The sequence below is a fragment of the Cydia amplana genome, chromosome Z, assembly GCF_948474715.1.
Source record: "Cydia amplana chromosome Z, ilCydAmpl1.1, whole genome shotgun sequence".
In the NCBI taxonomy this organism is placed as follows: domain Eukaryota; kingdom Metazoa; phylum Arthropoda; class Insecta; order Lepidoptera; family Tortricidae; genus Cydia; species Cydia amplana.
The window spans coordinates 8,137,911-8,164,464 of record NC_086096.1 but is presented as its reverse complement, the minus strand read 5'-3'; the positions used below and the strand labels follow the sequence as shown (position 1 = coordinate 8,164,464).

The 26,554-nt window shown below is 37.1% G+C and overlaps 1 protein-coding gene and 1 long non-coding RNA gene across 2 annotated transcripts in view; one reads left to right on the top strand and one right to left on the bottom strand.

Moving 5' to 3' along the window:
- Positions 1-17,032, bottom strand: part of LOC134661482 (uncharacterized) — a 34,456-nt gene extending 17,424 nt beyond the window's left edge. Inside the window, exon 1 of the long non-coding RNA XR_010097961.1 lies at positions 16,930-17,032. This is a non-coding gene — a long non-coding RNA (uncharacterized LOC134661482). The remainder of the gene's footprint in view (positions 1-16,929) is intronic.
- LOC134661449 (glutamate receptor 1) overlaps positions 1-23,919 on the top strand; it is a 75,473-nt gene extending 51,554 nt beyond the window's left edge. The window contains exons 11-18 of the mRNA XM_063517543.1: positions 93-260; positions 629-760; positions 1,065-1,153; positions 2,372-2,528; positions 3,125-3,273; positions 6,268-6,382; positions 7,405-7,686; positions 23,718-23,919. Of these exons, the coding sequence (XP_063373613.1) occupies positions 93-260; positions 629-760; positions 1,065-1,153; positions 2,372-2,528; positions 3,125-3,273; positions 6,268-6,382; positions 7,405-7,686; positions 23,718-23,783 (1,158 nt within the window). The 3' untranslated portion in view covers positions 23,784-23,919. The remainder of the gene's footprint in view (positions 1-92; positions 261-628; positions 761-1,064; positions 1,154-2,371; positions 2,529-3,124; positions 3,274-6,267; positions 6,383-7,404; positions 7,687-23,717) is intronic.
- Positions 23,920-26,554: the final 2,635 nt, after the last annotated feature.

Sequence of the window (26,554 nt, the reverse complement as noted above, 5' to 3'; positions counted from 1 at the left end):
TGTAGATAACACCATCCTAATCATGCCTATACAGCCTGCTGATGGAGGAAAAAACCTGATCTTTTTATATATCATTCATGTTTGTTTAACAGGAAGCGGATATCGCTGTGGCTCCTTTAGCTGTGACCCCCGAACGCGAGACGGTAGTGGATTTTAGTGAATCTTTCCTTTCAATCGATTATCCAATCAGCCACACAAAAACTTCCAAGCAGCTGGCAGACACTTTCAGTTTTCTTCGACCGTTGTCAAAGGAGATTTGGGTGAGACAAATAATTGTTTATAATCGTATGTATACAGGCTGAATTATTCCCATGGACTTGTTAATTTGTATAATTTTGACAGAGGTGAATATTTTTCCTCGGTGTCCGTGTCCCCCGTTGACTACTAACACTCTACAGGGTTCGAAACGTCGGGATGTATATTAATAATCCGTTTTATTTTATGAGTTACTGTCGAGGCAATGGAAGACGATATACCCTACCTATTCAGCCGTTTGTAAAACATTCATAATTATTGTATTGTACTTCAGTAGTGCTTTCTATAACTATGCTACATATAAATATATGCCTACGGTTATAACTTTTTTGTATCACGGATGATACCAGATATTATTTACTTAATGTTGCAGCTGTGCGTCCTCTTCAGTTTCTTTGCAGTCAGCATAGTACTATTTCTTGTGTCAAGATTTTCACCTCACGAATGGCGCTCGGTTTCTATAACCGACACTCACTTGGATCACCCAATAAGCAGCGCTAATGAGGTAATGAAAGGCTAAACTTCTTTCATCTTTAATTAAGCTGAGTTCTACAGAGAAAAAAAATACGACACAATTAGTTCCTAACTGAAAAAAACAAACAGAGGGCACAGATTTTATCGAACAAGTACATTTTAATTTCAATGGGAATTAAAATTGCCCTGTTATGATTTAAAAGTACCTACTTACTTCAAAAATCTTACCTCGATTTGTAAATAGTACTCGTACATGACAACGATGAATCAATAATTTCGCGTGTAATCATAATTAATCCGCCGAATCCAGTAATGTAGACATTTATTTTTTCTAGATTATCTTGCACAACGAATTCAGCATATGGAATTCGTTTTGGTTTTCGCTTGGCTCATTCATGCAACAAGGCAGCGACGTGGTTCCAAAGTACGTATAGGTACTTTTTCCTACACTTTTTTACATTAAAACAAACTTTAATTTGCTTTTTTCTAGTATTCAAATTATTTTGCGATTAGCATTATTTGGCACTTGCCGTTATTGAAGTGAAGTTTGTTCGCGACGTTCCAACGATATACCTGATCGAGATCCTCCTGAAGCTTTAAGCAATCCGACTCCTGCTCGATGCCCATAACTAGCTTGAGGTCGCGTATAGATAGTAAGCATTTGGCGTACTTGAGGTCACTCACAAGGTCGTTCACCATGATTAAGAAAAACAGGGGTCCGAAGCTTGATCCCTGACTTACTCCCGACCGAGTATGGTACGGAGAAGAAATATAGGGTCCATATTTGACAAATTGTGTCTTGTCTTCTAAATACCTATCAGCAAAAAAAACGAGCATTTCATCGTTCAACCCTATACAAGTATACACCATAGTTTAGTTAGAAGTATGTCATTGTCAACGGTATCAAAAGCTTTCTGGAATTCGAGATACATGATGATTAACACGATGGGTTATCGTAAGTCTTTTTTTGTTATCAAAAAGACATAAGTGATTTGACGATAATCCCTTTTGCTTGTTAAAATGCACAAAAAGCTCCCATTAAAATCCGTTTATTGTGACAGACAGGTAATAACTACGGACTCTACCCTGAGATTGGCCCGACATGCTCTTCCGGTTTTTTGATATTATGCAGTTATGTTATTTGTTACATTGAATTTCACGTATGAACTGAAAAACAATGGAATAAATTAAATAAATAAAAACTGATAGGTAATAATCACAAAAGTGCGTTGCCAATTTTGAAACACACAAGTACCTACATATAATGTGGTCAATATAGGAACATCGGCGTTGGCAATAGAAGTTAGATTAAATTCCATGTCTTGTGTTAAATCGTGCGTGGTTGAGATATAGGATAGTATATTGTGTATATGCGAACGCCCGAAGAGGGGAGGCCCGATAATCACCTTGTTATACGGATACGAGACAGTTCACATGTAATAAGTAAAATTACTTAGTTGTTTATTTTGTATTTCACTTCCTCGATATATGTCTACATGCAGACTTTCGTTGATTACTTTTAACACAGTTTTCTCACTGTGATTTTTATTGGTAGTCATTATACTAAGACACAAGCATCTTCCCACTCATCGATTTTATTTCTGTCACCAAGAATAAAATTAATTTCATGGTATTCTTGTAGGTCACTCTCCGGTAGAATCGTTGGCACGGTGTGGTGGTTCTTTGCTCTGATACTGGTCTGTTCGTATACGGCAAACCTGGCTGCTTATCTTATAGTGGAACGCTTATCCGAGCCAAGCCAGTCCATCATCTCGCCACCAAGCATGCCACAAACCGAAGTAAGAGACATGCTTTTTACATCAGGTAACCTTCTTTAGTGTTAGCCTCTATGAGCAAGGCGATGGTAAAATATTGTAATTTTTGTTTTGCTAACAATCAGTTATAATGTGATACTTGTAAATGTGCGTTTATGAGTGGTAGCCGTTGAAATGGTTTTTATATTTTTTTGGCGATAATAATCTGTTTACGAAAACCTGTTGGTTACAAATCTTGACGTTTATAGGCTCGCTCTAAATAATTTTTGTTTCTACTACCTACGCTTCTACTACGTCAAGTCCAAACAAAAAAAAGTGATGTATGTACTAGAACGGTCAATTTTGGAATACTTTACAGACGGTAGCATTGGAAACGCTAACAAATGATTCTTAGTAGTTATATTTACATTACTCTTTGCTTAGTAGAATGAATCCAAAAGACAAAGTACCTACATAGAATTTTATTAATATAGGTATCTAAATAATTACAACTAAGAATTTGCCAATTAAAGCGACATTTAAAAGACACTACTTTCTAAGTATTAATGTGAATACTAATAAACGTAGGTACTATATAAATTGATAATTTAATACTGTTTATACTAATATTTTTTCAGCAGAACGGTATAGAAGGTACAGTCTTGAATGAGGATCTTGCCCAATACTCATTTGAAAAAGAAGGGCAAGTCGTTTGCGGTTCCATGCCACGCACTTGTCGCTACAAGCATGTCAACTTTGCTATCGCCACTACCAAGGGATCGCCTTTAAGGTAAAGTATCTCGTGGCCCTCATGGGTCTCATGTTCATTTTTAACAGGATTTATCAACAGCGATACATTAACTAAATCCAGATCAACACATATAAAAAATATTGTATTATAGTTTTGTTCTATTAGGCGTATAACGATGACCTTTTTAAAAACATATACCTAAAGACATTCTTTATAATAATCTATTTTCTTAAAGCTTAAATAGTGAAACGAGGCGTGTTCGATATTTTACGTAACTTAATACACTACCATGACCACATATTTAGTTTATACTTTTATCTGACTAGCTAGCTCTCTATTTAATCCGAGATAACCAAGCACCACTAACTTAATTTAAATAAACTACCAGCTCCGTACATAACACTAACTTTACCCGCATGGAAAATGAAAGTAATTGCGAGTGAGCACCTCGAAACTGCACTAACTATCCATGCTTCAGCCTGATTTCCACAGCATGGTTGTGGATAAAAGGGAGCACTGAAGCATGCGACGCTCGCGGTGAAAGTGACAGCAAATATAATAGGTATCTAGTGAACATCGATGGAGCGGCAACGTACGGCTAAACAGTCTAGGCATTATTTCAGATTTACCAGAACAGAACCTTGACGCGCTCTTAATTATCTTAACAATAAAGTCGCGTCAAGATCATTTTGAACACCTCGCCTGCTTAGCAACTATTGCTGCTGACTGAACAAGAAACTAATTCAAGGAAAATAGACGTTTTGTTGAAGGATAATATCTATAGTTATACGAAAAGAGTAGGGAACGTCGTATATTCGTACAGTTTATACCAGTAGGCAATGTTAATGGCTAACCCTGGAACGCGCAAGTGGACCTCAGTGACACAAAGAAAAACTCGTTACTCCCTAAGGATTAGGCGGTTTACCTGCGTGAAATACTAAGATTTATGTACCAAAATAGTTACTAATCGAAATATTACGTTAAAAAGATTAAACCTTAATAATTTTAAGTCGATTATACAGACTCAAAGAAATTTAGGTAATAAGTTTTAATCTTGTATACCAATCTAATGAAAATCAAATTATTTTCGTAACGTACGTATTCGTATCAAGTATTTTATTTCAATAACAACACGATGATGACACCGTAAAGACAAACTAGGCCCTCTGAGAACTAATAGCTGTTTCATGTAAAGCTGACTTCATCTTTTCTCTAAGAAAAGCTCGAGGAATTTTCGCTAAAACTTTACAGCGAAATGAGGTTTGAGCAACATTTCAAGCTATATAAAGTAAACTCATTTGCAGTGTAATAACTAGACCTAGTCCGTTGGGGAAAAAGAGGTGCAAGTTACTATGCGATGGCTCACCTGATTATATGATGAAGATTTCACTATAATTATTGAATGTGGCGTTTGCAGTAAATATCTACTCTATATGTTATTATAACGTTATTTTTTTTATAAGTATATAAGTATAACATTATAAGTTGTAGTGCCATATTTGTGTCGTTGTGTGTTCTTTAGAATAAAGAGTTATACACACATAAGTACCTACTAAAATATAGCAAGGAGTATAGAACATATACTTTTATTGATTTCTATAATTATAGGTATTTTCATTTTTCTCCGGGCAACGAAAACCAAGGCAAATGAAGTCTTAAATTAATATTGTAATTATCGAACAGAGTCGGTTGACATACAGTCAATTGCAAAGATGGAACAGTACGAAATCCCATTACATCCCATAGGTATCTCTTGATACTTCCTTCCGACATAGATGTCGTGGCTACTATTCCCTTAGTATAATAATTATGTTTCCAGTTATAAATTTATAGTATTAGTGCCGATTAGTAACAGTAATAAAGTGATTAACAAACATAATTGGGTTTTATTTTTTCATATTAGTTTATAAACCCTTAGCACGAATAACGGGATTACAAGAACACATATTACTAAGGACAGACGCAAACTTCGCAGTAAATTTTCAGTGTAGGAAAGCTCCCAGTTCACACTATCTGGCTGAAATCTCGCTTCAGCGCGGTAATTCCCAGTTGAATACTGAAAACTCGTAAATTTACATGGGTCTCCCGTCAGTGGGGTACTACTCTCTACATATCGAATTTATATCCACCTACTGTTCCGTTTTTACGGTACGTGCGGCAAGCACGTGATTTTTAACGACAATCTAAAAATTTACATTTTATATAACACGTACGGTTTATTGCGCTATAGAGAAATAAAGATACGTTAGTGGGAATAGAGATGTGTATACTTAAACGATGATTTTGTAGAATGTAACAAAAATACACGATGTTACCTACTACTTACCTCCGAAACATTAAGTTTTTTAAGGATAGTGGTCCTAATAACAGTAAAATTTAACAAGTAGTGCGAAGTCACCAGCTGCAAAATTGCATGGATATATTATGAATGAAATCTTTCTTAAAATGGCCATGCAATTTTGCAATTGCGTTTACATGATACCGGCGACGGTATCATGTAAACGCATATATAGTTATTCTAGTTCGTTGGACGATACCCATTAATGACCCCTGGGGTCTATTTCTCGAACGGTATTAGACTAATATTATTAGTCCACGAACTGTCAAGTCGTATGGGTTACCATGGCAACACACTGATAATATTAGTCTAATACCGTTCGAGAAATAGGCCCCTGTTCAAGGCCACCTATTGTGACGGACGGGTAAAGGGCTGCCGACCTAGTCCATCAACATTGCACGAAAAAAAAGTCGTAATCCTAATAACATGTGATCATCAACGAAAAATACCAGTTCTATATCTATAATGTTGTAGATTTTATTTTATTGTCTATACCAAAATGTCGAAATTTTCTATGAAAACGGATATATCGCAAACAATTATATTACGTTAAAATGTTGCATGGAGACATTTGAGATCTAATCGAGTAAAAAAACCCTTGTGGAAGAAAAATATTAGAAAAAATATTTACTTACCTATCCACTCTAATGTATGTATGAAAATATATCAGTATAATATTTTTTTTACTATTTTAGGGAGGTGATAAATCTTGCCATAGTCGAAATGAAAGCGACCGGAGTTATATCGAAGCTGTGGCGTAAATGGGTTCTCGAGACCAGAAAATCGGACTGTGACGAAGGAAAGGATGAGGTAAGAGGGCATAATTAATCGAGTAATGATTTGATTCATTTGATCAATAAAGGGTTACACTACTTGCGTTAACACATTCACTGCCAAAAACACGTATGTATGTTCATTTTGTATTGGAAATTGGACGCCTGGCACTGATAATTCAGTGTAACGTAATCGTCGCTATACTTACTCAACCTCATATCTGCAACAATCATTTGATGGAAATGTCGCTTTTCTTTCATTCGGAATACAAGTGTTTTTGTCATCAAATGAGTGTTGCAGATACGAGGTTGAGTAAGTATAGCGGCGGTATACCTATGACAAGCAGGATGCAGTGAAAGAGGCAGCGTAATTTAGTCACTTCACAGTGGTTTATCGATATTCATCGCGTTAGGATTGATATACAGTTCCGATTAAGCTTTTACGTTCAACAGCCTGTTAATTTTCTGCCGTTAGTACGAGAACGTTTACGAGTTGCTAGCTGCGCTGAACATTTTCAAGTTTGTCATTCAACGGTGCTGGACGCTGCGATTCAGCTTTGAATGAGAGTCGTTATAAATACTAATACATTTAACGGGTTTGAATTTGCTCAGTAAAACATATTATTTTGTTACTTTGGTTTTGCGCTACTCTAAAAAAACTGTTATCATATGCTACTGTCCCATTGTGTGTATGTAGGTAACCAATGTATGTCTATGTCTCTAATCTGGTTGATTACTGTCAATTCAATTCTCATTTACTTAATCTTATGTAGTAACGTTGGAAATAAAAAAGGCGATTTCAGAAGCGGCTAAGTTTCCTTGTAAAGGTCACACGTATAAATGATGATGATGATGATATTTTAAGTTACATAGGTACTTTTACATGTTCAAGTAGATGGAGTTTAGTTTTGTTAATTTACTTATTCCCGTTTCCAATTATTGTACGTATTGTTGGTTATTATCGTATCGTGTTCAAAAAAAGCTCTTTTACACTCTTGATGGACGAAATTAATTATTATATAATAATTTTAAATGAGTTTGAACATGTCGGTTTTACAGGAAACAAGTATTACGGAAATGACGCTTAGTCAAGTAGCTGGCATATTCTACGTGCTGGTGGGCGGTCTGGCGCTGGCGCTGGGCGTGGCGCTGCTGGAGTTCTGCCAGCACGGACGCGCGGAGGCGGCGCGCGCCAACGTGCCGCTGCGCGCCGCGCTGTCCGCCAAGGCGCGCCTCGCCTCGCGCGCCGACCACAAGCCCTCGCATGCCCACACGCACGCCTCCAGGCAGATGCAGCGCGAGCACGAACGACTCGGGTGGAATGGCGCAGCTTTTGCAGGGGTTAGTATTTTTTACTGACACTTTACGTATTAAAACATAAGAAGTTCTATCCAACAGCAAATGACGGTGACATTCGAAATACCTTGAGCTCTAAATAATTTTTAAGTTGTTCAGAAAGAATTCTATAAAAACGTCCATACGTAGATTTATGCTAAACTCTAAAAACTGCAGCCTCTTTCTTTATTCGTGGTCATAAGAGTAAATAAATAAAATTACTGCATGCCAAGTGTAAACTGTTCGAAGAGATAGAAGTAGTATTCATTTGCTTTCTAATTCTTAGCTTAGGTAAAACATATGTTAAACATATGCTTAAACATATGTTTGTGTTCCTATACAGGTTGGTCCAAACCCTGTATAGTATTTTTACTGTAGCATTTTTTCGTATGCTTTGTTAGGTATAATTACCTAGGTATTTTGATTATGTTATTTTTAAGTTAATGGTATATTGTTCTTATTCTGTTTAGTCCAATGACTTTCTTCTGGGGAGGGACATTTTGAGACATGTTCATCGGAAGATATATTAGAAGTTCGTAACAGTGTAAAGTAAGTTACTTATTGCTACCCCATGGATTGATGACCTTTGCATAAAAAACGTTCCTGGATTCTCATGAATATGAATTGTTTTTGTTGATAATGCTATTGTGACAATGTACCCTAATACAAGTCACGCATGTTCTCGTTCCATTGTTATCCATGGACCTGTAGGTTTTTAGTCAATTTCTGTGTATATTCTACGTTACCAAACGTTACTTAATCTTAAGAAATTGATATGTTTGCTAAACTTTCTACTAAGTAAGTACCTATACAACGTGTTACATCTAGTGTCCGACCGAAACATGTTTTTTTGCCGAAACCGAAACCGAAACCGAAGGTTCGGCTTTGGCCCCAGTTTCGGCCGAAACCGAAACCGAACCTTTTGTAGACTTGTGAAAATCGTTGAAAATATGTCACAAAACCGCTTTTTAGAGGAGAGGCCATTTCGTAGAAATTACCTTATTTACGATTTTCGTAGGACCGAAAAGGTTTATACCGGATTGGACTAAATCAAAGGGGGTGCAGTACTTAAAACAAATTCATCAGAGTGATGTTATTATGACGCCTATTTTTCATGATTTTATCCTAGAGAATACGCTTTTGATTTTAGACAAAAGTTATTTCTACAAAACATGCTTATTTTAGCGTATTCTCTACGATAACAAAATAAAAAATAGGTGGTATAATGACACAACATTCATCGAATTTTTTACTGTCCTAGATTTTCCCAACTTTCGGGTCAAATATCTTGACAATTTTCGATTTTAGAGAAAAGTTTTTCCTACAAAACATGCTTATTTTAGCGTTTTGATTTAATTTTTTTACGATTCCTATATATTTTGCACTTATGGTCAAAAATTTTCTGTCTTTTTTGTGCACCCGCTTTGCTTTAGGCCGACCGAAAACATCCAAAAATTACACAATGCAGAGTTGATTATGAACTGCTCTACATTGATAACTACTGAATGGATTATTCTAAAATACATACCAAGTGAAGTGACTGTGAATATCCTCTATATAATGTTCAAAAATAATTAGCCAGAAATTTTAAAAAGATAAGAGAAATAGGTACATCAAGTACAATAACGGTATAATTTACTGTTATGGGAAACTTCTAAAATACATTTTTTCTTTTTACTGAAAACATACCAAGTGAGGTATTAAATGAAAGCGATTTATGAGTAAATTACAAATATGTACATACAAAAATACAAAATATTATACAAAATAACATACTATACCATTTCCACTATTTGGGCGTTTAAATATATTTGTAATCAGCTGACAAAGCCCTTTCTTTTCATACTCCACATGGTATGTTTTCAGTAAAAAATTGTATATAGTAGTCTACTGTAACAGTTTATATTGTTATTCAACTTGATGTATTTTTCTTATTTTTGGATATATTTGGTTAATTATTTTTAGACATAGTATAAAGAATATTCACAGTCATTTTGTATAAAATTTGGACTAATCCATTCAGCCATTTTCAATTTAGAGCAGTTCTAATTCGACTCTGGATTGTCAAATTTTTGAAAGTTTTCTAATAATTTGTTAGACCAGGTGGTGAACATGTTAAAATATGTTATATATTTGTAACCTACTCACTAAGCCCTTTCATATGGTACCCCACATCCCACATGATATGTTTAAAAGAAAAAACTTTACAACTTTGTACTGCTGACTTTATGACGTCATATAAACTCATTCCACCACTTTATGAAGCGACAACAATGACAACATGCATTTTGATAATCAGTAGACCATTCCTCCTGATTCCAACAATACCACTTCAGTCGGTACGAGTATAAACCTTTTTAGTCCTACGAAAGTTACTATTCTTCAACTTGGCCACCTTAATTAGGGGAATTGTGTTTTATAATAAACCAATTAATTTATGTATACATAAATCAGTATATTAATATTGTTGTCCTACTTGTGCCCCAACTTTTGATCTTTGTCACATGTTTAGTTTCATAGTACGAACTACATTTCGTAAGTTTCGGCCCGGCCGAAAGGTTCGGCCGTTTTATGGCCGAAACCGAACCTACAGCCGAAACATGACTTTTTGGCCGAAACTGGCCGAAACCGAAACCGAACCTTCGGTCGGACACTAGTTACATCACCATCAGCCACTGAAAGTGGGGTGGTTACTCGTTGTACAGGTCATACTGAACAACTTTTACTATGGGACCAACCCCCAAATTACGATAAGAAAATGACAAGATTCAAGATATCAACATAGCCAGCCAATATGTATTAGGGAATTTTTTTTCTCAATTTCGGGGTTGGTCCCATAGTAAAAGTTGCTCAGTATGACCTATACAGCGTGTGCCCATCCCACTTTCAGTGGCTGGTGTAACACCTTTCATATTAAAAAGTTATGAGGTTACCTTTTCTGGAATGCACTCCATACCAACGCACAAACAAAAACAAATTAACACACATTAATGTCACACTTTTTTTTTATTTATTTTCCTTCCATTTACGAGTACGTAATTTGAATATATGCGAGCTTAAAGTACCTACCTATATTATGACGCATGCGCTGATCGATTCAAAATTCAAAAATTTATTCTGCAAGTAGGCCTCAAGGGCAATTTTTTACAAGTCAGTACAACATTTACAGTAACATCATATAGTGACATGAAAAATACATAGCCAGGTACATTTATAAATATAAAAGCCAATGCCTGGGTAAACATTCCATTAGGTATAATAATTTTAAAATAAATAATTACTACAACAGCGATGTGGTTAAAAATACATTGAATTTGGAGATGTAAAAGGTCCCCAATGTCAGAGTACCTACTAATACGAATAAGATTTGGAGGTGTAAAGTCTCTCCAAGCGTCAAAATGAACAAAAAGACCCAGAAAAAACATTCTCGACAAGGCCCAGCTTTATGCTATTTAATGTGATGATAGTTTCAGATTTTCTTACATTCGGCAGCGAACATTTTACACATTTACGCTTTTTCGCATTAGGAATTAAGTTATTTGCTGTGAAGCCTGTGAACCATTCTATCACTTCTTCCCAAGTTTCATTTACATGGCAATATTCGCTCAGTTTCCTGTCAACTTTGAAAATTAGTAAGGTGTCACATCACAATAGATCAGCGATGGTCGCAGTGATACATAGGCTTTGGAGCCTTATATAGCCCCTAACAAGAACAAGAAGAAGGTGTCACATCAGTAAATAAGACTATCTCTCATTTATGCCTTACAAGGTTAGGCATATTCGGCAGATCATTCATATATGTACAAAGAAGAGAAAAGGTCCCAAAATTGATCCCTGTGGTACCCCAAGCTTTATAGTCATACCACTAGACTCTGATCCATTTACAATTGATTTTGTTTGGCAAAGTAAGGCTTAACAAGCCTTAGAACTTCAGTTGACAGACGGTAGTTCTTCAGCTTGTGTAGTAGTATATCATGCTCCACGCAATCAAATGCTTTGAAGAGATCCCAGAAGACACCCATAGTATCTAGCAAGTGTTACCAAGCGTCGTGTATGTGCTTGATTAGTACTGTATATTTTGTTTTTTGGTGTGATTGTCGATGATAAATAAATATTGTCAAAGTAATTTTAATGAAGCATAACTTTTTCATTGGAGGTTCCAAATTAATTGACCGTGTGACTTTAGCACTTGTTTTGCTTCAAGATAACATAGGATTCGGCGACGGATAATTTTCTCCTTTTAGTGGCAATTCTTCTTTATTGGGAAAAATGCACCTGCAATTAAATAGTAATTATGTTTCGTTACAAATTAAAATTATGCCAACCGAATTTTATTGTTACATTAATAAACACTTACAGTGATAGTTCGATCATCGTTTAAACGTATGTGATGTTTAATCTGCTGAGTTGTTGGATCCATTCGCATAAATTCCAGCCCATTTGGATTTTCTGCATATAGCCAAAAAGGCGGCAACAACGAAAATGCCCGAAACTTATTTTTAAAATTCTCTATTGGATTTATTGTTACATAGGGCGGGCAAATACTACAACCCCCGCGAAAAAAGGAAAATCTTAAATCGTTAAAATCAATTTCTGAAATGTGTAAATACAATGTTCACGTTATAAGTGTTCACGTCCTGTCCTTGTCCTACCCCAGCGCCACCAGAGAGATTTGTAACTATAATTTGCAGCTGCAGAGTTTTATGTTTTCTTCCAAACATAAGTAAATTTTGTTTTATTTAGTTATAAATCTGACTAAGTACGTATATTCTTTGAAAAAAAAAAATAATACCTTGAGGCAAAAATATTTTAAACCAAAAACCACTTTTACAAAAATCTCACCACGAATCCCACAAAAATATGATTGTTAGGTATGACAAAAGCCAACTGGTGCTGCAACTATATTTCTCCTTTAGTTTAATTTTGTTTTAATTCTAAAAAAAATCTAGAAATTTACATTAAACACTTTTCACTCAAAAGGAAAAAAAACAACGGGTTGCACTCCGGGAGTGCCGGCAGAAGTGAAAACTTGAATAGTAACGTTGTGCATTTTTGATATTTTGGAATGGTTAGGGAATAATTTTGCACGAATTGCTTTAATTATCAGTATAAAAGTACTATCATTTATGTGGTAAAATACAATATTCATTTATTGCGCTATCGTACCCAAACATGACAATTTATATTACATTAAAACTAACACTTCAGAACTATTACAATTATTTAACGTTAAAAAGTTTATCTCTCATAAAAATCAACTTCCATCCATAATTTCAACGACTTACACCATCATCATTACTAGAACCAACATCGCCAATCTCTAAAACTAATACGATAGGTTTATGGAAGCTGAAATAAGAAACGAACAATTTTGATTCGAACCTATTTAAATGTCTAATAAAGACCGCATCAATAGTAGTTTTGTAGTTCGTAGTGCTAAGATTGCGATCATTTGATATCGTTAAACCAAATTCATTATTTATAAATTCAATTAATAATTGATTTTTATCGTCTGCAAAGTTTATGTTGAAGTCTGCACTCAAAATCATTGGCAAATCATAAAGCTTTTACCAATTTTTTTTTGAAGCAATGCAGATGCGTCATGAGAATACATGAATAAAATTTCATACAAGAAGTCTCGTATAGTACGCAATGACTTATCTGGAGAAATGTAAACGGCAACCATAATAATGATCTGATTATCACCAGAGTGGCAACGACGTATACACATATCGCCGATATCAGAAACAGTAGCATTAAACATGCTGGTGTATTTCGTATGCACATCAATATAATTTGTGCAACAATGAACTGTGTTCATATTTTGATAAATAGCTACTCCTCCCGCTGGACGATTATTTCTTCTGAAACTCGCAACAAAGTAAATTCGGAATGTCAATTATTTCATAGTTACCCATATGAGTTTCTGATAAAATTAACACATTCATCTTTTTAACAAGAGCGTCAATTGCTAGATCATCTACATGCGCACGTAAACTTTGACAGTTGAATGAAAAAAAAAACAGTCAAAAGGTGACTATTTGATCAGAATCTTTATGATTATTTATTACAGATTAATCGTATATTTATTGCATAAACAAAACTTATAAACTATTATTAAAATTAAGTATAAACTAAATAGGTAAATTAAAACTAATAAAATAAATAAATCACCTATCTTAGGTCCCCCAGATCTGTCCCCTGCGGAAGAGTGCCCATAAGGCTAGCTACATTCCCACGCTGAATAGCTATGCCTATTCTTTGGCCTAGGAATGAGCCAGCCTTAGGGTCACCCGTGGTTTCAAATAGTCTTTTTTTTAGGCCCTTTAAAAGATTATGAGCGTAACGACACCACGGCCCCAGGGTCTCTACCGCGAACGCCGCAAATATGTGGTTGTTTGTAAGATCAGCATATTTGCGGCGTTTTAGGGATTCAGCCGCTGCCGCCGCCCCGCCAGTTCTCTGCGACGTGGCGACTAGATGGAACGGCGCTAGGGTGTCTACACATGTGGCATCCCAGATGACCGGCCGTCCCATCTGCCAGGGGATGAGGGTTATTCCATCGGGCCTCTTGCCATCGTCGCGCGCCAGACCGGGTGGTTCCAACGCGGCCGGCACGCCCACGCTGACAAAGGCCCGACGGATGACATCGTTGAGGCTGGCGTAGCGGGACAGGCGGCCGGCACTCCTTCGGCAGGAGAGGCCGTGGGAGCCCAGACTGTCAACTTCTGTTCCGCAGGGACAGCAGTGGGGGACAACTATTTCGGCGCCTAGGCGGTGGCCGACAGCCAGTCTAAAAGAATTGTTGTCCAGTAAAGTTGCGCAATTAATGGAGAGGAAGGCGTTAAGCCAAAAGCCGGATGTTGGGTTGGGATGTTGATGTTGGGATGAGGCAAGAAGGCGGGCTTTTTCTGTGTTGGATTGTGTTGAATTTAGGAGCCAGTTTTGTACTTGGTGGCAGAGCGGTTCATCCCGAAATCGTTGGGTTAATTTTTCGGTCGGAATGTCTTTGTTCGGGCAGGCATTGCATTTTCTGCTTCCGACAGGTACACTACCTCGAAGTCACGCAGTGACGGAGAGAGTATTTTACCTACGAAGGATAGGGTACCATGCACAGAAGACAGAAAAGCGGGCAGTGCGACACTGGATATTTGCCTTATATGTACCTAGGCCGCCAAATCGTATAGGCAATGTGGCGTGGATATATTGCCTGTTGTCAATATTAATATTGATGATTTTTAGGGTTCCGTAGCCAAATGGCAAAAAACGGAACCCTTATAGATTCGTCATGTCTGTCTGTCTGTCTGTCTGTCCGTCTGTCTGTCCGTCTGTCTGTCCGTCCGTATGTCACAGCCACTTTTCTCCGAAACTATAAGAACTATACTGTTGAAACTTGGTAAGTAGATGTATTCTGTGAACCGCATTAAGATTTTCACACAAAAATAGAAAAAAAAACAATAAATTTTTGGGGTTCCCCATACTTCGAACTGAAACTCAAAATTTTTTTTTTCATCAAACCCATACGTGTGGGGTATCTATGGATAGGTCTTCAAAAATGATATTGAGGTTTCTAATATCATTTTTTTCTAAACTGAATAGTTTGCGCGAGAGACACTTCCAAAGTGGTAAAATGTGTGTCCCCCCCCCCTGTAACTTCTAAAATAAGAGAATGATAAAACTAAAAAAAATATATGATGTACATTACCATGTAAACTTCCACCGAAAATTGGTTTGAACGAGATCTAGCAAGTAGTTTTTTTTTAATACGTCATAAATCGCCTAAATACGGAACGCTTCATGGGCGAGTCCGACTCGCACTTGGCCGCTTTTTTGTATTTCGATATGTAGTATAATTTAATCGACCTTTTGACATAATTGTGGATATTTGAAAAGAGGGCTGCATCGCATTACGTACGTAAATTTAGGAACAAAAAGACAAAACCGAATGAAAAAATGCCATGTGGGAATTCATTTGGAGATGGTGGTCCGAAATTTCAGAAAAACGATGAATATCAATGTAATCTGGAATTGATTTATCAAACATTAGGGCTCCGAGGAGATGAAGCGAGCTCTTGCTTAGTAATTTTATGCCAGGGCAGTTATTTCTAAAGTCGTTTATAATTTGTGTATCATTTTGGACATCTGGGCTTATAAAAAGTTCACATTTGCTCATATTGAGCTCCAGGCCGATTTCGCTGAATTTGGTAACTAAAAAGCGAAGATCGTCGAGGACAGTTCGCATCACCGCCTATGGTACCGTCATCGAGATACCAGATGTTGAATTTAGAATTTAGAGCCGAAATAATTGGGTGTATTGCTAAGCTAAAGATGGTTGGACCGAGTGGATCACCTTGTTGACAGCCGTCCGAGGAGGAGATTTGGTGGTGTGTGTACATGAGGTTGGAAGGATGTCTGTAGCATTGCCGATTGCACGTACCTGTTCTTTACAATTTTCTAAATAAGTTCGGCAGGCGTGAACAGCGGCATAGCAGCCTCCTTTTGAGCCGAACCCCAGCTGGGTTGGTTGAAATAAACAATCTATTATTCTTAGTAATAAAATCAAGAAGTGTTTTGGTGATGGTTTGCAAAGGATTTTAATGTAATCGTTTCAATTCAATTGATAAATCTTCTCGATGAGTTGTTGATCTCTTTTGATTTTTTGTTGCGTTTGAATCTTCCACCTGTGTGTTTCCTACTCTGCCATGATGAAATTTCCAGCTCGCCCTTGCGTTTTCTTCAGTGACTAAGAACAAACCTTCTATACTAGTTACTCTTGATAACGCAACGTACACCAATTCTCTTGAATGAAAACGATTGTATTCATAAACAATAGCATCGAAGGTACCTCATTTGGATTTGTGAATTGTCATTGCCAAAGCCGAAATCAGTGGAAAATGTTTTCTTTTTGCCACTATTGTTTTATTTTTGTTGAGTGGTATTGACGATGATTGTACAGAAATCGGAACAGCGTCTTTGTCGATTTAAAAGCGTGCAATGGCGCTTCTAAATTTTGTTGCACGTTTTTGACCAATGGATTTTGAGAATTTGAACCAAAGTCTTGTAATTTCATCATTTTCATCAGATTCTATGAGAAGTAATTTTCCTACAGTGCCATTAGATAAACCATCAGCGACATCCACAGAAAATATTACATCGTTCTATGGCGCTTTGTAGGCTTAGAGGGCCAAGAGCGGGACGAAAAAGCAAGCCCGGTTGCAAGCCGACGAGTGCGAGCAGGATAGCTAGAACATCCTACCACAGGGCGGACACGCCATACATCGAAAATCATTGGCGTTTATATGTGTGAACGGCACGTCTGTGCACGCGTTATTGTGTGAGTAAGTCGCTTAGGGCTGACTCACGTGCGGCGCGCGGGGAAGGCTAAGCCGACGCTTGCCAAGGCCGGCCGAAGTGACACGACGAGCCGCCCGCTGCGCTGCGTTGGATAATTCAACCGAAATATGTGAACTAATGTTTAAGTTTAAAATTACGCTCCAATTGTTTAGTTACGCCATTATTATATTTACGTTATTATTGATACCTATTGATTTTATATAACATGTACATACCTAATGGAAAAAATTAATAGGTATATATTAATAACAGAGACTGAATAACAAAATAAATCAAAAATCTAACCCTAAATTAGCCTGAGGCAGTTCCCAGGATACTGGCCGCGTTCCCCCTCTGCACAGTGAGGCTGAGTTTTTGGGTAAAATACCTAATTAATTATATTACAATTAAAAAAACCATATCTTCTTATTCTCTTATTAATTTGGGATACTCTGTATAGATAGCTGTTGGATTTCCAAAATATAAATAAATAAATCAATAAAAACGCGAATATTCCGAGCATAAATTATTTTTTGTGAAGAGTGTAAAACTAAAAATAAAACATTTACAAGTAATATCTGTGTAGGTATTTACATTAAAATGTTAACTTTACATTCCTAAATTCAACGAACAAAAAATCGGTAGGCGTGTATGTATGTGACGTACGATATTATTAAGTACCTATAATTATACAAAAGTTTAGCCTTATACACATTTCGTGTATTTTAAATTGAAAACTTAATTAAGTACCTACTTATTTCTAAAATAACACACACACACACATATGTAATAGACCGGCATTTTGAATGTTCCGTCCGTCATCGCGTCGCTAACCGAACTGAGCGCGCGCCTAAAACTCGGCTAACTGCTGTCGAGGGGCGAGGTAATCCGAGTCGGGGCGGGGCGGTGCGTGTCCGTTCTGTATGATAATACGAGGGGTGTTCAAAATATTCTCGGTATGAGAATGAAAACAAACAAGTACGAAAAGTTTGATATTTTTATTTTTCAATATACTCCCCCCCTATGTTCATACACTTAAAAGATCGATCAATTATTTTTTTTAATCCCTAAAATTATTTTTTATCTTTCGTGTAAAAATGCTCCTCCACTGCCGCCTTCAATGCTTCATCGTCAGAAAATTTATTTCCACGCAGATCCTTTTTAAGATTGGGGAGCAAAAAGAAGTCGCTGGGGGCTAAGTCCGGACTATACGGTGGGTGAGTAACAGTTTTAAACCCACATTCAACAATAGCTGCCTTGGCAATATGAGCAGTATGGACGGGGGCGTTGTCATGCAGAAGCAGAATACCTTTGGTTAACTTTCCTCGCCTCTTTTCTTTAATTACATCCTTTAATTGACGTAGAATGTTAGCATAGTACTGTCCTGTGATATTTACACCTTTTTCTTTATAATCGATTAGTAATACTCCTTCACAATCCCAAAATATCGTGGCCATGACCTTGCCAGCTGAAGGGATGACCTTGAACTTCTTGGGATGAGCTGAACCCTTAATGTGCCACTGCATGGACTCTTGTTTACTCTCTGGGTCATAATGATGAACCCAGGTTTCATCTCCAGTAACTATTCTTTGCAGCACCTCATCAGGATTTTCACCGCACAGGTCAATAAAATCGGAACAACAAGCTACACGCATGTCTTTTTGAAGCCGAGTCAGCATTCGCGGAACCCATCTTGCACTTACTTTTGACATATTAAGATGGTCATGTATAATATCATGTACGGTACCAATAGAGAGATTGGTTACTTGTGCTATAGATTTTACCTTCACTCAACCATCTTCCAATATAAGTTTTTCCACTTTATCAATATTTTCTTGTGAAGTAGCTACTACAGGCCGGCCAGGTCTAGGGTCATCTTCAATACTCTCCCTTCCGCGTTTAAACTCGCTTGACCACTTTTGAATGGTAGATAAAGAAGGAGCAGACTCACGGTAAACACAATCCATTTCCTCTTTTATGGTTTTTTGATTTTTACCCTGTTTTGTCAAGAATTTTATCACGCATCGATGTTCTAATTTAGTTAACATTGTCAATTCGCACATGATGTTCATGTTTGTTCAGCAATTGCAGAAAAACAAAAGACCATCTCGGTTCGAATTATACTTTTTTTTAATGTCAATGAATAAACCTTAGCGGCCAGTAACGAAAGAAATTTTAGAAGAGGTCGTAAGATATCAATACCGAGAATATTTTGAACGCCCCTCGTACTATTACTTATTCTGTGATCCTACGCCTGATTTCTTTCGCACGGACGAGGCGCCACCACGGCAAAAATATGCAACACGCTGGCGCCGCGGTCCGCGTGCTGTGGCTTGAATTTAATAATACGGGTTCATTTGGCGCGCGGTTTAAAAATAATCTATATTAATTAGTGATCTTATCACTACATAATTTCGGTAAGGCAAGCCCGGCTTTTGGGCTTGTATGGAAGTACACCTATTGGATTTCGCAGACACTCGTCAAATCCTTGATTCGTCAAGTTGGAGATTCGTCAAATCCTTGATTCGTCAAGTTAGAGGTTAGCCAAATCCTTGATTCGTCAAGTTAGAGATTCGTTGAATCCTTGATTCGGCAAGTTAGAGACTCGCCAAATCCTGGATTCGTCAAATTATTATCTGAGAACACGTAACCAAGAACAAAATGATAAATTGATAATAAAATAATAGGCATATAATATATTTTTGTCTTATATTGAAAAAAAAAACATGTTCATATTTTTCTTCAACTCTTTAAGAAAACTTAAGATACCTAAAGCTTGAAACCTAAGTAAGAAATCTTCCTATAAATCAAAATAACATTCTTTTAAACTTAAATGTTTATATTTTTCGTCAACGCTTTAAGAAAACTTGAGATACCTATAAGCTTGAAACCTAAGTAAGAAATCTTCCTATAAATCAGTATAACATTCTTTTAAACTTAAAACTTAAGTAAGACAACTTCCTAACAACTTCACATATAACGAAATTTTTATAGCAAAGAAATATGCGTCAGCTTGATCCAAGTTAGTTTTTTAGGAATTGTAGAGCTTGTGTTTTTGCTTTTATTAACCGACTTCCAAATCTCAAAGTAGGAGGTTATCAATTCGGTTGTATGTTTTTTTTTATTTTTATATTCCTTTATTTATTTATCTTCTCTAAGCTAGGGTTTTTTACAATATGAATATAAAAGTAAAATATAAAAACACTTACAAAACAATAAAAAATACATATAAACACATTATAAAAAAACCTAACCTAGGGTGCCGCCGGCAGCGGGGCAGGGCCCAAGCTACCGGTGGTCAGGGCCGCAGAGAGAGGAACCGGCGGACTATCCGCGCCGTGTCCAAGATCACCGCCTTCTGCATCTGGCCCTTGATCCAACCACCTAGCGAGAGTCTCTCAAGATGTTGGTCGAGACTCTTCGCTATTAGACCGTTCGCTGAAACAACTATCGGGACAATGATCGTCCAATCAACATCCCACATGGCGGTTATCTCGTGAGCCAAGTCTAGGTACTTACTGGACTTGTCCTTCTCGGCTTTCACGAGATTCTCATCATGAGGGATGGTGATGTCAACGAGCACGGCCCGGCGTTGCGCTCGATCTATTATCACAATGTCAGGCTTATTGGCTACAATAGTCCTGTCAGTGATGACAGATCGAACCCAATAGAGCGTGGCACGACCATTCTCGAGAACTTGCGCAGGTGAATACTTGTAGTACGGTACTTCGCGGTCCACAAGGCCGTATAGAAGAGCAAGCTGCTGGTGAATAATCCTGGCTACGAGATTATGTCTGTGCAAGTACTCGCCGTTAGCAAGATGAGAACAACCGGAAATGATATGCCTGAGTGACTCTCCGGGACGGCGGCATGCCCGACAAATGTCGACCGTACCGTCCTTCAGGATATATTTCCGATAGTTGTTCGTCATCATTACTTCGTTATTATTTTTATTATTATTATCCCTTTATTTATTTTTCCTCTTACGTTAGGTTATTTATAATATGAATATAAAAGTAAAATATAAAAACACTTACAAAACAATAAAAAACGTAACCTGTTTTAGGGTTCCGTACCCAAAGGGTAAAAACGGGACCCTATTACTAAGACTCCGCTGTCCGTCCGTTCGTCCGTCTGTCACCAGGCTGTATCTCACGAGCCGTGATAGCTAGACAGTTGAAAAAAATACTAAAAACAGAATAAAATAAAGATTTAAGTGGGGCTCCCATACAACAAACGTGATTTTTGACCGAAGTCGTCTACGTCGGCTACGTCGGGCGAGGTCAGTACTTGGATGGGTGACCGTTTTTTTGCTTGTTTTTTTTTTGCTTTTGTTTTTCTTTTTTTTTTGTTGTTGGTGCGGAACCCTCCGTGCGCGAGTCCGACTCGCACTTAGCCGGTTTTTTATCTGGCAAAAGACAGTAAAACACAGGTATGATCGTTGTTGTTTCCCTGGTACTTTGTAAATCAACATGTATTGAAAAAAGTTGAGCGAATGGATCTGGCACTTGTTTGAAGGTTCCGCCTACTAAGAACAGATGTGTCTCTTCAATGTAGTCTTGGTACGTGGGAGAAGCAAAAATGAAAAATGGGTTTTCATCATTAGCTTTGAACAACATGAATTTAGTCGTCAGTATAGTCGGGAATACAACGTCCGTGACATTTTTAAAATATTCACTTGGAACTTGCAACGCCTTCTTCCGACAGTTTAGTATATAAAGCATCAATTTTCGAACGCAGATCAGGGATTTCTTGGTTTGATTCAAAATATGATGTATCAAGTTCACTATTTGAGCTGTTCATGCATTCAGCATAAATTTTACCGATTGGCTGGAATTCAGTTCGAACACGTTTCTTGCACAAATTTAAGCATGTGTCAACTTTGTTTTTACGATCATCGGGGTTGTATAAATGTTGTCCCTCTCTAAGTACACTATCCATTGTATTATTTAACGTCAACGATCCATTGAAAATGCTTCTATTTACACACCTCCAAATCGTCGTTCCATTTGAATTTTTTACATTTAAATAAAACTGATACCCATTATACATATAACAATTTTTATGGCCTCTTTCAGTTTCAATAAAATCGAAATTACTTCATGTAGTCCCATTGCAGTTACTTGTAGATGGCAAAGCCATTACAACAAATTGATATATTTGCAATTTTTTTATAAAAAGTAAATTCACACAATCACATAAAATAAGATAATTAAACTGACAAGTGACTGATATTGACATTCAACTAATGTTCCTTCAAATAGATCGCATTTGAAAATTATATAATGAAAGAGGTTGCATCCACATTAGATTTATATCACTTAGGGTTAGAGGTCATCGAAGACATGAAGTTGTTATCGAAACTGATAAAGCACTTTCACATGTGATCTTATAATGACTTAATTGATAATTTTAAGTTTAACTTTTTAGACGTATAAGCATGTTTAGCTTTGCAAATTTAGTTAAGTTATGATTTGCTGGGAATGTCTATAACAAATCAATAATTTGGTAATACTGTCTGACTTGACCAATCTAGGATTGGACGAGTATCTGTTTTGGCTAGTTAAGGATTTGACGGATCTTTAAATTGACGAATCAAAGATTTGGCGAGTCTGTAACTTGACGAATGAAGGATTTGGCTAATCTCTAACTTGAGGAATCAAGGATATGACGAGTATCTGTTTTGGCAAGTTAAGGATTTGGCTAACATCTAACTTGACGAATCAAGGATTTGACGAGTATCTGTTTTGGCAAGTTAAGGATTTGGCTAATCTCCAACTTGACGAATCAAGGATTTGACGAGTGTCTGCGAAATCACCTATTGACATATTTTTTCTATCCTGACAACGGATGTCATCTTGACTTTTTCAGTTTTAATTTCCTATATTTACCTATTAAACACAAATATCTGGGTGACCGAGCTTCGCTCGGAAAACATATAGTAACTCGGAAATGCGCGTTTTCCCAGAGATAAGAGCTAGCTAGATCAATTTTTCGCCCCCGAAAACCCCCATATAGCAAATTTCATCGAAATCGTTAGAGCCGTTTCCGAGATCCCCGAAATATATATATATATATATAAATAAATAAATAAATAAACAAGAATTGCTCGTTTAAAGGTATTAGATATATGAACGATGCTATACAAATCTATGCCTTGCTTTGCCTTTAATATTCCTTGAGAACCGATAACTACAGAAATATCTACCTACATTCTGTACCTACATTTTGTGTAATGTGTGTGTGTCACATTTCACCCGAGCGAAGCCGGGTTTTCATCTAGTGTATTTATAAAGTACTCACTCATTTTCTTTCGCAATTTCTTCGTCACTTTTTTCATGAATAGATTCACTTTATTTTAAACACTTTATATACACGAATTTTACGAGTACACAGACGGTCGATTCATCAGCAGTCACCATCCATGGATGTGCGTAGCACGCTGTAACTCAAACACACACGCACACACAACCTGCGCCGCCTAAACGAAACCGCAGGAAACAGCATACATTTTCGCCGCGCGGTAGAAAGAGAGGGTTACGTCTTACGGTCACGTGACCCCTGTTACGAGTTTAACATTTTTTCCCCACCACAAAAAGTGCACAGCGCCGCTAAAGAAGTTTTCACTTCAATAAAAAAGCTAGTCCGACTCTCACTTGTGCTGTTTTTTTTTTTAATTTAGTAATTTTTTTTGTAATTTCCAGTACTTCGCTGCGGGTACGCAGATCGCTCAGGACGACGCCGTACACGCCAGCTTCACGCACGTCTGATCCGCGGAGAAGGGCGGCGCTAACGTGCGCCGCTCCTCACTCACCAAGCCCGCCAACGCCGTCGACCTGTATCAGTTATAAGCACAACCGGCTCAGAGCCCACTCGCAGCTCTAATGTGTCTCAAATATGACACTTACTGCTTGCTACTAAGCACGTTGCACTGTGTACGCAGCCAATTAAGGATTTCGTTGCGTGTTCCATTTTCGAAACCTTTTGGCTGTGGCGACGATTCCAGTATTCGTTGCGGATTGCTCGCTTATCGTGTCATACGCCACACGTTAAAAACATTGATGACACGCCTGTCGTGCCATCCGCATCGAAACGGTTAACAGGGCTAAGCCTGACGTAGTGCTGCCAACTAAGTCGAATCGAAGTTATGTTTAATGTGAGAGGTGTAACATGGTGTTATCAAAACTGATATTCAACATCACACCACACCTAGGATATGGCGTGTTAATACTGCCCCGTAGTATGCGTTACTTTATAGAGACAAACCAAAGAAAGTCTGCAGCGCAATAATTTGACATCGAATTAAAAAACTACATATGGCAATGTTTTTTAAGCAGTCAGTAAACGTCATGCACTATGGTATGTGTTTGTCAAAATCGTTTAAATATTCATTGTGTTTTGTGATGAACGGAATAAACATGGTGAAACCTTACAAAACCGGCGTGCGGGAGTTACTTTTCCGCGTGATGAATAATTTTACACTTGTAAAAAGTCAGCACGAGGCGATTCAAGCTGAAAAACGACAATGTTTACAAAATTTGGAGTTGATGACGGGTAAGTGGAATGAAACATCTTAATACTTCACCATATGTACCTACTTAGATAATATAATATTGGTTTAGACTAAGGTTTCACAGCAAATTGAACACACCTAATAGGTATAGGCATACTTATGAACTTCCTCTAACATTTCGAGAAACTCATTGGTACTAGGCGGGTTTTGAGCTCGAACCCACAACCTCCATGCTTATGCTCACGGCATGGGTACCTACTAGTTAAAGCTAAAATTAATTTTTAATATACAGGGTGTCCCAAGAAGTAGTGATATACTGAAGCTGGGAGGTAGAGGACCTAGAGGGCTATCTGAATCACCCCCATGTATGTTCCGCGATTTTTCGTATTTTCGGAGTTATGATTTTTTTTTAATTTTTCACCTATCGCCGAGTACGATGAGATTTTTATTTATGGTGATGTGAATTATTGCGGTAGATGCTTGATTTTTTTTGTGTGCTAAGCTGATAGATAGGCCAATTCAGTATGGTAACATTTACTATCGTTAGATCTTTGAATGGAATTAAAAAAAATTAATGCCAAGAAAGATAAAATTACCCAGTATGTTCACAACTTCAAGGGCGCTCAGAAAAATAAAACATTCAGTATATCACTACTTCTTGGGACACCTTGTATGTTTATTGTTTTAATGGTTTATTTCGTTTTTCCGAAAACTTTAGTTCGCAAATTGCGGGCAATTTCTCTGTCAATCTAATTACGCCTTAATGGGAGTAAAAGAGGAAGATGCTCGCATATTGAGAACTTCGGTGTTCGCGGTAGGCCCTCTGTACCTATTTACCGCCGTCGCGGATATTACAAAAGCTTATTAATTTTGATGAAGCCAAATGTCACATTCTCCCAATATTATTTATCAATATTAGTATATGTCTACATATTAATAGTGACATCTATTGTTGGAATGAAATTTATTTTACCATAAAAATTAAGCTGTGCATACAGCTAAATTTTTTCATAGACGGTAAATATGGTAGAAATTTCACAAGTATCAAGACTATTTAATCCATTTTCTGTGGTGTTGTCGCATACTGATTTTTAAAAACTACTTTTAATCTAGCGCTGCAGACTTTCTTTGGTTTGTCTCTACCTCGTTTTATAGCATTAGAAAAAGAGTAAACAATCTTGATGTTTCTTTTTATTGATGATTGTAGGTATATGCTATATAGTTGTTACATACTTGCTGTGAATATTTTTCATTTATTGATCGTTTTAACGCAGTTATTAAATTTGCGTAACTTTAAATGATTGCAGACAACAGCGTAATGCGGTTCGCGTAATTTGCGAACACCGATACTGGTACCGATACAACTGACAACTTAACGAACCGAAAAGATTTTAAAAGAAAAATAATTTCTATCTACCATATTCAATTCATAAACGCGTTACAAGCTTAGTTAATTTATATTGTATCCCTTTTGTTTTCATTCATTATCATTCACATTCATCCATCTCGCTCACTCTTTCTTTCATAAATATATTCGACCTCATTTTCCTATCACCCGCCTTTTTGCCGACCTACTTAATTAAAACGCAAATTAAAAATATCTGTCATTGATAAATATTTCAATCAAGAACTAAATACGCGTTTTTTTTTCCTTTTGGAAATATAAGTGTAATAAATAAACAGTGAGTGTGTGCGAACAGAACGGTAAGATAAGGGAGCGAAGAAACGAACCACAAAATACTGGCGGCCGCCACAATTCGTTCAAATTATATTCAGATGAGGTCGGCCACATTCAATCATAATTAATCATTCATAGCCATAGTCACTTTTTATCTTCGGGCTGCGCTCTCTCTCTTTGGTCCTTCGATGGCAATATCTCCACCTTTCTTACAAATACATAAGTTAAAATGACGGAATAGGGTATATTCAGTTTAACTTGTATTTTAAAGCGTGACTTAGGTGGAGTTTAATTCCCGTCTAACACTTCTTCTTTCTCGCGTTATCCCGGCATTCCCGGCATTTTGCCAC